The 11,939-nt window shown below is 56.6% G+C and overlaps 1 protein-coding gene across 4 annotated transcripts; it reads right to left on the reverse strand.

Moving 5' to 3' along the window:
* Positions 1 to 1,841: 1,841 nt before the first annotated feature.
* CDCA4 (cell division cycle associated 4) lies at positions 1,842 to 11,843 on the reverse strand. Of its 4 annotated transcripts, XM_023628581.2 has the most exons (3): positions 11,745 to 11,834; positions 10,484 to 10,765; positions 1,842 to 4,147 (listed from the first exon to the last, which is right to left on the reverse strand). In XM_023628581.2, exon 3 carries the CDS (start codon positions 4,139 to 4,141, stop codon positions 3,422 to 3,424), a length of 720 nt encoding a protein of 239 aa, XP_023484349.1. In that variant the 5' UTR covers positions 4,142 to 4,147; positions 10,484 to 10,765; positions 11,745 to 11,834; the 3' UTR covers positions 1,842 to 3,421. The 4 variants fall into 4 exon arrangements, with proteins under 4 accessions (XP_023484349.1, XP_023484348.1, XP_070106442.1 ...); XM_023628580.2 differs by lacking the exon at positions 10,484 to 10,765 and having other exon boundaries at positions 11,745 to 11,843; XM_070250341.1 differs by lacking the exon at positions 10,484 to 10,765 and having other exon boundaries at positions 11,776 to 11,828.
* Between the last annotated feature and the right edge of the window lie 96 nt (positions 11,844 to 11,939).

The raw sequence follows: 11,939 nt of genomic DNA on the forward strand, positions 1-11,939 counted from the left end.
TGGAAAGAACCCCCAGGGAGCTAAAAACAAGGCAGCTGGGCTGTGAAGTGCAGGCTGACCTCCAGCATCTTGCCCGCTCAGACCCCAGGCCCTGCGGAGGCAGGAGTCTGGACAGCAGCCTCCAAACACGGGCGTCCAGCCCAGCGGACGGCAGGCGAGGCAACCCAGCTGCCGCTCCAGGAACGGACAGGATAAGTGCCGTCTACCCCAGTCTCTGCGGTTCTCTCACAGTGTCTGGCACACAGCCAAACATCACAGACAAGGAGAAAGCAAGAAAAGGTGACCCGTGGTCAACAGAGGCAGAACCAGAGATGACCTGAACGGTACGAGTCAAAGACGGTAAAATAACTATGGCAGAAGTGAGGATCCAGGGAAAAGTGGACAACGAATGGGAAGAGATGGAAAATTTTAGCAGAAACATGGAAATTATAAAAAAGAACAAAATGGAAATGCTTGAAATGAAAAATAGAACATTGTACATGAATATTATTTAGATGGTGTTAACAGCCTACCAGACAGCAGAGGAACAGACCAGGGGACTTGGCGAGTGGTCGACAGAACATACCCACACAGAACAGAGAGAACCGTAGGGAGACAGAACAGAACATGTGCTGATCTGCCGGCCAGCGGCGGACGGTGCACCCTGTGTGTAACTGGAGTCCCGAGCAGAACCGAGAGCAGAGGGCAGTGAGGAAATACAGAAGGACGGCGCACAGCGGGCACAGTGGCTGCAGGCAGACTCTGAAGTCCTCCCTGGCTGCAGTAGCTTAGCCACACTCAGAAGCAGCTGGAAACACATCACTGTGACCCCTGCACCTCACCCGCAGCCCTCCCTCACCCGCAGCCCAGAACTTCCCAGCTGGGGGACAGGAGGGGTGGTGGGTGACCCATGACAGCCTTAGCCAGCTGTGGCTGACGCACCTTCCTTTTGCAAAGTTTACAAAAACATGTGACTGGGGCCGGCCCTGTGCCCAAGTGGTTAAGTTTGCGTGCTCTGCTTCAGCAGCCCAGGGTTTCACTGCTTCAGATTCTGGGTGCAACATGGCACTGCTCATCAGGCCACCCTGAGGTGGCGTCCCACATGCCACAACTAGGACCCACAACTAAAAAATATGCAACTATGTACCGGGGGCCTTTGGGGAGAAAAAGGAAAAAAATTTTAAAAATCTTAAGAAAAACATGTGACCTTGGCACACAGGAGCCTGGGGGACCTGAGTCCTCGCTCCCACATTCAAATCCTCGCTGGCAACTGGTCACCCTCCTCCGCTCCTCCCTGAAGAACCTCAGAAGTTTCCAGGGGAACCAGCCAGCCCTGCCCGGGACATCCGGGCCACCAGCACCCCAAGGGGGCCCCAGAGTGAGTGGGCAGCTGGAAAGAACCCACAGAGCCAAGGGAGGGCAAGTCTCCGGCCCATCAGGGTCAGCAGGTGGAGATGCCAAAGCTGGCAGCCCACCCACAGGCCTGCCCCGAGCCTCACTCCCGAGTACGGCATGGCCCATGTCCTCCGAGTGTCTGACAAATTTTTTTTTTTTTGAGGAAGATTAGCCCTGAGCTAACTACTGCCAGTCCTCCTCTTTTTGCTGAGGAAGACTGGCCCTGAGCTAACATCCGTGCCCATCTTCCTCTACTTTATATGTGGGACGCCTGCCACAGCACGGCTTGACAAGTGGTGCCATGTCCGCACCCAGGATCCAAACTGGCGAACCGGGCTGCCGAGAAGCGGAATGTGTGAACTTAACCGTTGTGCCACCGGGCCGGCCCCCGCCTGACACTTCTGAAGGCTGGCACACAGACCCCACAGCTACTGCTGAGACCAAACAAATATTCTTAAAAGACAGAATGCCACAGAGACTCAAAGCTTTAGGTTTATTGCTTATAAAACACACACACTTTAAACCACGTTCCACGAGAAGAAAATACTTTCAAAATCTGAAGGAAGCAACTGGGGATGTTGCGAGCCAGCCCCTGCATTTCACCCGCAGCTTCCCGAGAGCCCAGGCACGGTGCAGCACGAGGGGAAGGGCACTCCAAGCGCAGTGCCTTTCCGCCTCCACCAGGCGCACAGAACCAAAAAGGAAACAGGTCCACTCGAGGACTGTGACGTGGAAGAGAATCAACAACACATTTGCTCTGTGCTGGGTAATTTTTAATACAGTGAGGTGGTCATTGCTGATTCTGAAGAACGGTCACATGCACAAGAAAGCAAACCTTTCTAAGGAAACAGGAAACGTGGCAGGGAAGGACAGTCTTACTTGTAAACCTGAGAAAAAGATCTCAAAGACATGGGCAGTCTCGGTGCCCAGTGCAGGGTCCCAGGGCACACACACCACACCATCAAACTTTTCAATGGCATGGCCCTGCCAACCCCACCGTCAGCTGCCCTCAAGATCAGGGGCATAAATTACACGCATCCAGATTTCTTTCATTCTAGACTTAAACTGAGTCTCAAAATCCTGTCTCAGCACCAGCCGAGGCGTGAGCACCCTCCAATCCAGCAGTACACGGACACACACCCGGCACACAGCAGCCTCTGCGCGTCGGCCCCACGAATGCAGGTCCAGCAGCCCAGCTGGTCAGGGGGCTCTGCAGCATGTGCCCGGGGCTGCCAGGGGGCCCCCGAGAGTCAGCTCCTCAGCAGGCAGTGCCCGAGATGCCTCAGTGTCTGAGCAGACGGCCAACTGCCTCCAGCGACACTTCTGTATAAACAGCCATAAATAAGACCCTCCGAAGGCTCCGAGTCTAACGGAGACACCGCTCGCACGGCAGGCCTGTGACGACAGCCGGACCCGCGGGGCGAGCGGGGCAGGGTGCAAGGGGCTCACTCACGAGTGCGAATGGCAGGGCCTGCTGGCCGGGGGCAGGCACCAATGCACAGAAGGAAGGTCCTCATTCACACGCTAAACAATGCAACACACCGACCAGGACCGTTTAGGTTACAGAAGTTTCTAATGTAGCAGCAGAGGATGTTGATAGAAAAAATATACTTTTAAGAAAATAGCTGAAAAAATCTAAAAAGATAAAAATATAAAAAGTTTAGAAAATATATCTTAAGACAAAATGTTGCCCAAAACATATAAAACTTAATTTTAAAAAAGTCACCTATCTAAAGTTAAACGGGGCTGGATGCAGCTGGTGGTGCGCGTCCTCCACGGAGCTGTCGCGGGACGCAGAGGGGACGAGGGCCCAGGGCTGGTGGGAGGTTGGCAGGGGGAGGATCAGCCTGTAGGAAAACTGCCCGACCCCCTAGAGGAGGAAGGTGGAGGGAGCAGGCCGCCTGGACACGGCGCCAGGACATCATCTCCGCCGCAGACAAGCAGGGCCGACCCGGCGGGCAGGGCAGGCACACTCCCAGCCCCAGTGCTCTGGGTCTTTTTGGGGCCTCCCGATGCACCTGCTCTGCGTCGTGGGCACGCGGCCGGCTCAGGTCTCCACCAGGATCTCTACCACATGGTCCAGCTCCCCCAGGTCCTTGCAACTGGAGCTGGGCGGTGGGGCAGCTGCGGAGGCCAAGGCCTCAAGCGCATCCCCGTGGCTGGACTTGGCGCTGCCCACCATGCCCGTGAGCACGGTGTCTAGGTTGTAGTAGGGGCTGTCCACGTCTGAAAACAGCTCCTCCACGGAACCGGGGCCTTTATTCTCCAGGGTCTCAAATATCTGATCCAGCGACTTCGGAAAGCCCCCTCTGCTTTCTCGAGGGCTGTCCACCTCCCAGACGCTGCTCTGCGGGCTCCTCGGGGCCTGTGCAGATGGGGCCGTGGAGAGTTCAGAAACCAGGTCCAGTGCGTGGCCGTCCCCTGAGCCAGGGCCAGGGGGTTCCACCTCCCGCGCCGAGCGACACAGGATCTCTGTGGAGACGAGGCGGTCAAGCGGCGCCTGCCCCGCAGTCTGAGGCGCCATCACCCGCCAAGTCCCATCTTGGGTCATCTCTTCTTGAATCTGCCGGACAGTGTTGGCTATGAGGACCGAGCGGCAGAGGTTGGGCTCGACCAGCATGTGGCACAGCTGAAGCTTGACCAGGGACATGTCCAGGAGCGACTGCCGCTGCAGGCTGTAGGAGGGCGCGGCCCGGAAGGCCGCCAGGGCTCCCTCCCCGTCTTCCTCGCTGTCCGCGCACTTCCTCTTCAACCCTCGTGCGAACATCGTGTCCTGCGGAAACCAAGGAAGATGTTGTTTAGCACATTTCAGGGCCACCAGCAGACACTGATTCAGTGTCCGACTGTCAGAGGTGACCCATGGCAGACGGGGACGCAGGAGAGGTGGACGGGGCGGGCGGCCCAGGACGGCCACATTCTGCATGTGTGTCTAATACAAGCACCGCCACCTGGACCTGTGAGGGTTGTTACGGACGACACATGTCTAAGCCACAGAACAACCATCTCCATTGGGAAGGGGACTGGACTAGAAGCGGAAGAAATCTGTCTTTAAAGAGCTCACCAGAAATTCTTCACCAAAATCCTAGGCTTCAGTGCCTGTGAGAGGAGACTGGCTGAAACGGATGACGGGACACCTCGGCCAGGGCCGCAGACAGGACAGCACGTGCCGGGGCGCCCCCATCACAGGCCCCTGACCACTGAAGGGACTCCTGCGTGGCGGTGGGCCGGTCCCGCCCCCGGCGCTCTCACAAAAACGGGCTCTTGCACACAGTGTTTGAGTGGCCCTCCTGGAAAGCTGGCCCAGGCCGAGGCTGGAGGAGGGGACACGGCTGCACCCCTCTAGCCGGGCACAGCCTGGCTGGCACAGCTCCTGACTCTGTCCTGTGTCCTAGGTGCAGGGCTCTGCTTGGCCCGGCCACTGGCCACCAGTCAGTCCTCTCGCTCCTCGGGGCACAGGCACGCACAACCAGGGCCTCGGGGCCACTGCACCCCCAACTCCAACTCCCTCCTCCTTCAAAGGATGCGCAAGGCCACGGGGCGGGGGGGCCTGCCCAGGGCTTGTGGCAACCCCAGCTCACCCAGGCGGTGTGGCTTGGGTGGGCTGGTACTGAGGCTGCAGGGGGATGCGGATTCCTGGGCCTCACCCCGGCCCACGGGGGCTCTGCAGGCAGCACCGGCTGGAGGCCACGTGCCCACTTATCTCTGCTCTTAGAAGCAAAACCACGAGGAAGCTGTTCTGAACTGAGTCTAAGTTGAGATCTTTGGGGAACTAAACAGCGGAGCAGAAGGGCCCAGGGCTCCGGCTGTCTGCCTGCACTGCCTCGCCGGGCACTGCAAGGATGCACAGCCCCTCACTCTGGACAACCAGCCCGCAGGTCTGCCAGCCACAGGCCTTCATTGCCGGCTACCCTTTCCAGAACAAACTTAGGCCATAATGCACTAAGCTCTCTTTTCTCAAGTTTATAAAGTAGCTAAACATTTCTATTTTAAGTAATCCGTTTGAGTTATTCGTAGAGAAGACTGGAATCCCTTAAACATGCCAATTTTGGGATTTTCTTTTTTTAAAATACGAGTCCTGTGCTCCCGTGACTGCTGCTGGCCTATTACCTCGGCGTGCCCGGGGGCTCGCTGAGAAGTGGGGGGCGTGCTGTCAGAGCTCAGGGCCCCAACGAGCAAGGACGGGACAGTTCTGCAGAGAGGAAGAACGGGCTGCCGTCCCCAGGGGCCCCTCTGGAGGCTCACCCCTGCCAGCCCTGCCCTTCAATAGACAGAAAAATGTCCCGCCCTCTGGACTGCCTTTCAATGCCGCAGATCTCTCCTCCTGTACAGGTAACAACTTAAAACTTAAGTCACTCCTGGGCATTTATCCCAGAGACATTAAAACCAATGTTCACACAAAAACACGTGTAAGAATGTTCACGGCAGCTCTCCTCACAACAGGCCCAAACCGGAAACCAGGCCCCCAGCATCCACGCTGCCCTCAGCAGGGAAGCGCCCCAGGGACGCCGTGGGCACGGATCTCGAGGGAATCATGCCAAGTGAGACAGCCCGTGGCAAAAGGTCTCGCACCGGATACTCCCATCTGTGACACCCTAACGTGACACAGAGCCGGGGCGGGGGTGCATGGCCATAAAACAGGGAGCTCAGCGAGATCTCTGGGGTGACGGAATCGCTCTGCATCTGGACTGCAGTGGGGGGTCCCCTAGGCTGTGCACGTGCTCTAACTGCACAGAACGACATGTGTGCATGCACACACACACGTGTGCATGCACCATCCAATCAGCTCTGCAGCCACACGGCAGCGAGGTTCCTGGTGTGGACGCTGTGTCTGTGCATCTCGCATAGACGCCAACACCAGGGAGGTGGGGGAAGCGTGTACCTCCAGCACAGTTTTTAGCAACTTCCTGTGGATGTGTAATTATTTCAAAATAAAAAATTTAAAAAACTAAGTGGCCACAGCTTACTCCCTCTACAGGACTAATTTCCCCAGAAGAGGAGACAGAGTAAGACAGGTCTTACTATCAACACAGCCCTGAGGCCACCGCCACTTCCTAACACCTGGCACATACCAGCTGACTAGCGACTATTTTTAAATGAATGAAAGTTTACCCCCAAAACACAGAAAAATTTCAATTACTGCTGCTAATAGAGGATTCGAGGATTTTTTTGTCTTGGCTGCAAATTTAACTTTTACAGAGTATTTTTTCTCCCCAGTCACTTGTTTAAAAGTCACTGGCTTAAAATTGCTAAGTACATTGGGAACAGAAGATTATGTCAAACTGCACAGGCAGCCTGTGTGGGAGAGAGAGTCTCAGGAGTCCCTCTGCGGAGTCACTCCACCTCTTTGACTTTGAGTGTCTCTTCAACCAAATATAAAATTCCAACTCTGCTTAACGACTGGCTTAATTTAGGGCCCAAACCAAACTCCCCTGAGTAACATAATTAAGCCCTAGTTCCCAGCACAAGAACTCTGAGCCACCTTCCCCAGGGCCCCACACAGTGCAGTCTACACAGGGAGGGTCTACGCAGCCCGTGTCTACAGGAGGCCAGCAGCGCCACGAGGGGCTGGGGGACAGGCCAGAGACCCAGTTTCTGCTCCAATGACGCAAGAAGCCACACTGAGCACTCAACTCCCCCCTCGAGGGGTCCCTGGCAAGCCCAGGGCAGGAGTTCATGAGTGGTCAACCCACAGGACAGCCTCGAGCCAGAGGCTGAATTCAGTGCCAGCCACAGCCCAGGGCGGTCCGCAGCCCTGGGGCAGCACTAGGAACACATCGCTGCCGGGAAAAGCCAGCCCAGAGAGCGAGCGCCCCATTCATATTCGCTCTGAGACTGAACACACACAGGGATGACGGCTGCATCCATCCAGGACGCCAACCTTGCATCTGCAGCCACCACCCAGGCAGCCAAGCGGTCACCGCCGGGACCGGGGGGCAGCAGCCTGCTATCTGCACTCAGACCTGCAGGATGTCAGACCTCAGTCTCCAGGACAGTCCAGGAGTGAACAGCCACCCGTGCATCGCCCCAAACCTCCGGGCCTGGTCAGCGACTGCCGGCTTCAATGATTTCGCCCCCAGTGACTTAGGATGGACCAGAGAGAGCCCAATGCACTCCCAGCAATCGCGGACACCCCGCCTCCCCAGGACCCCATCAGGTGCCCCCAAGCCCCCTCTGTCCTATAAAGAAGGTTTCTGTATGTAGGAAACATTTTAACACGTCATGTAATATGTATTACATGTGTACATTATAGACACGTCCACAGATGTACTATGTACACACATAGTAACAACCCACACGTGTGCGTGTAACAGCACAGTAAAGGATCCTGGAGGCGGCAGCAGCTGTGAACAATGAGCCTTTGCCCTTCTCCCCAGCTTCCCTCCATTTGTTTCTGCAGCTCACTGCAGAGAATTGGGAAAAGTATCAAAAAGCACAAAACCCCCTCAGCCCCAACCACTCAGGGTCATCACCCAGGGTCATTCTTCCAGTGTTTCCCCTGAGCATTTTCTTCTCTGTGAATTTGGGAGATCACTGCAAGTTCAGCTTTTCTTTTCTTCTTTTTTTAAATTTTATTTAACTTTTTTGAGGAAGATTAGCACTGAGCTATCATCTGCCACTAATCCTCCTCCTTTTGCTGAGGAAGACTGGCCCTGAGCTAACATCCGTGCCCATCTTCCTCTACTTCATATGTGGGATGCCTGCCACAGCATGGCCTGACAAGCAGTGCGTAGGTGCATGCCCAGGATGCAAACTGGCAAACCCCAGGCCACTGAAGGGGAATGTGCAAGCTTAACCGCTGCGCCACTGGGCTGGCCCTCAGCTTCTCTTGCTTATCACATTTTCCACGTCACATAAAAGTTTCTCACCACTTCTGACAGCTGCGCACTAGTCCCAACGTGTAAACACAGAACATGGTACTGAGCTGATGTCCACAGCGTTTACCCTGTGTCCCGTCTTCCCAGGTACAGGATGCGGAGTCTAACTCTGGGTACATGACGCGCATTGTCGAGCTGCCTTCTAGGAAGGCGGGACCAACGCAGCCTCCACCAGTTCCGTCCGCGTTGGTTCTTTCCCTTTGCTGGTAAGCTCTTCCTCCCGTTCCCCAGGAACCAGCACCTGCTACAGCCTTCCCCACCCCACCGCTCCTGCCCGGCCTCCACCATTAGCCTTTTTCATTACCCCAGGTGGAAACATTACTTTAAGATTTAAAATAAGTACGTTGAATGGGTACCCTGCGGGGTACTGGACAAGGGAATACTACTCAGCAACACAAACCATGACCATGTGTCAAGAGGGATGCCAAACACCAGGCTGAGTCCAAGAGCAAGAACGACGATTTGACTGATGGAACTTCCAGAACAGGCAGAGCTAACCTGAGCTATAAAAGAACAGAATGGTTGCCAAGGGGGAATAAGGATCAGAGACTCTCCAGGACGACGAAACACACATCTAGATGCGCACATGGGTGGCACAAGGGTACGCACGCATCTGTCAGAACTCACGGAACCGCACTGCTAACACCTGTGCAGGTCATTGGATCAAATTACACCTTGAACAGAAACAAAAATACAGAAACAAACAAGCTGATGGCACGGCTTCCATATGAAATCTAAAACTGCTTTAGATGCGCCTTCCGTGCACCTCACTGAGCGCTCCGATCACCCTCGGCGTGCCAGGACAAACACACGGTCAGTCATCCTAACTTACGCTTTCCAGTGGGCCAAAGCCTAAGTAACCGTTCATTTTTGTTATAGTCAATACAAGAAAATATGGGCAGACTTATTACCACAAAAAGGGCAGTTCGTCCGTCACCCGGGCCGACGTGCTGTCACCCAGGGCCTGTGTTCGGGTTAGGGGTCGGGCTGAGCCCAGGAGGAGGTGGCCTTCGAGCATCGCCCCCCTCAGACGTTTGTGTGTGAGACAAAGTTAGCACGGAGTCTGGCTCTGAAGGGACCCTCAGAGATGACCCTGTCTGAAGGGCAGAGGCTGGGAATGGCTCCCTGTGGGCCGTGTGACAGTGGCCTGAAGGTGCCTGACCCTCTAACACTGGGTGACACAAGGCCCCACACTTCCGAGTCTGTCCTAACTGCAGAACCCGACTCACCAGTAAGTTCTGAACAAAAACCTGTCAGGTATGACCCCTCTGTGATCTCCACAGTTGGCCAGAGGGTCTTGCCGAGTATCCAGCTAAATACCTCAACCCCACTGACTCCTAGGGTTAACCGTGTTCCGCTCGGAGACCCTCCACTGCCAACAGGGACAGCCGGGCGTCAGGGTTTAGCCCTCAGTCAATGCACAGCACTGCCCTGAGGCCTTCTCCAGACCAAGCGCTGACCAGACAGAGGAAAACAAAGAGGGACAGACGGACTGAGAGATTCCACATGGCGGGTGGGGCCAGGGAGGGTGCTGTGCCCGCCCACCCAGAGCACCCCAAGGCAAAGGGGACCACAGCCTGGACCCCGCACGTGGCATGGCCAGCTGGCCTTTCCTGGAGCAGGAGGTAGGGCTGGGGCAGACTCGGCTCTGACCTGACCGTCACCCTGAACTCCAGCCACTGCCAAGCACTCTCGTGAGTCTTGGGTTTTTGAGGCAAATCAACACGACACTCTCAGTTTCTGTCACATGATCTGCTCTGAAATCCTTCGTCAGAGAAGAACAGCAGGAGATGCAGTAAGCGTGGTGATGTCTTGAGAAGCGCTGCGCCTGAGCTGGGGTGGGGCTCAGCACCCCACGGCCGCCTGAGTGTTCACGGCCATTACTAACCAGCTCATCCCAGGCGCCTTCATGACCTGGAAGGAAACACACAAACCTTCTTTGCCTGGAAACACGGCTACTAACAAGCTGAGGGCAGCTTCCCAGCCCTCCCCGGAGATAAAACCTGCTGCTCTTTCTGTAAACAGGCCATTTTTTTTCTTGGCTCCTTTAAAAAGAAGGGCTGACTCAGTCCTGCTGTCCTCGCAGCAGCACACAGCCCAGCAGAAGAGGAGAGCAGCCGGGACGCCCTCCACTGGGCCCACAGCATCGCCCAGCAAACTGCTACCTGGTAGACTCTTTCCCGGTCATCCTATTTTGGGGACAATAAGCTTTTGTAAATGAGAGTTAAGCTTGCCTCTGACTTCTGGAAAGTGTTTCTGGTACTTTTCCTAGTCTGAGCACCGCCGCCTCCCCGTCTGACTGTGCGGTAGGGCAGGGCCAGCACAAGGAGCCCAGTGAAGACACTTCACTTGTGTCTGGGTCTGGGAACTCTCCTCTTCCCACATCCTCCTCCCGTCGTCCCTGACGTCAGTCTCCGTGGATGAGGCAGCTTAGGCCGGACTGCAGGCGCAGGCAGAGCGCCAGCTTCAGACCACCCAAGGCCGGCATCGTTCACTCCCTGACATTTCCTGACCGGCTGAAAGAGAAGTTGGGTCGACTGCAGTATGGGGAAGGGAAACCATTGCAAAATAGCCTTAAGATTGCTTTTCAAAGCAATTAAAACCAAGAGACAAGGGAAAAGAACTCAACTGAACACTCACAGGCAGGCAGCCCACCACAGGGAGGCCACCCCGCCCTCCAGGGTTCCAGAGAAGGGTGCCCCAGGCTAGGCCATTTTGGAAGGCATTACATTACCAACCCAGTTTTGCTAAAAGGACCTAAAATAAATTCAAGTGTGCCATTGCCAACATCCACCATCCACTCCTCCTTCTACAAGGAAGGCAGACGAGGAAGGAAAGCTAGAAAGAGCCGCGACAGATCACGATGGACGGGTGGATGAAAGGAAGGATGGACGGATAAGTGAGAGAGGAGGGCAGCCACGGGTCACTCTAGGCTAGGCTGTAAATTCCAGTCGGCCAGACAAGAGGCTCCATCAGGGTCCCCACAGGTCTTCATGGGGGGGAGGGGGGTTCGTGGGGGCCAGGAGGGGGTCACCGCTAAAAGTGCAGGAGGAGCCCACACAGACCTTTTCCAAGCCAAATGCAGGAAGACGGTGTGGGGGCTTCCCGGCGGAGACCAATAAGCCCAACTTAAGTGTTTCTCCTCTTAAAAAGAGCCCCCAATTTCATTAAAGCCAAGGAAGGGTTACTTTCTGATTAAAATGGTGCAGGACAGCACGAGAGGCAATCCCCAAGTCGGGGATGGCTCGTCGTGCGGGCTGGGGCCGCCGGTCCTCCGGGTCGCGCCCCCTCTGCCTCCCCCCAGCCGGCCTTCCCCAGCTCCCCCCACCCCGACCATCCCCCGCCCCCGGCCGAGGGCCTCCCACGCTCGGCAGCGCGTCCTCCCCGGGCCCGCCGAGGCGGAGGAGCCCGGCCAGCGGGGACGGGGACGCGGCCCGGGGGCAGCCCCTCCGCCGCACAAGGCCCGCCGCCCGCCACCAGGGCCGGGACGCTCACCTGGCCGCCGCCGCCCAGGCCGGACGCTCACCTGGCCGCCCGCGCCCGCGCCCGCCGCCGAGGGAGGGGCCGGTCGAGGGGGCGGGGCCTGCAGGGGGCGGGGCGGGGGCGGGGCCGTTCCACGCCCACAAAGAGTCGCCATGGCGCCGGCCGCCCCGCCCGCTGATTGGCCGAGCTCGGGGGCGGGGCCTCCGG

Source organism: Equus caballus, chromosome 24 (genome assembly GCF_041296265.1).
Source record: "Equus caballus isolate H_3958 breed thoroughbred chromosome 24, TB-T2T, whole genome shotgun sequence".
NCBI classification, from domain to species: domain Eukaryota; kingdom Metazoa; phylum Chordata; class Mammalia; order Perissodactyla; family Equidae; genus Equus; species Equus caballus.

Excerpts from the sequence above, each read along its gene's own strand:
- CDCA4 (XM_023628580.2), bottom strand. The coding sequence starts at position 4,141 with ATGTTCGCACGAGGGTTGAAGAGGAAGTGCGCGGACAGCGAGGAAGAC.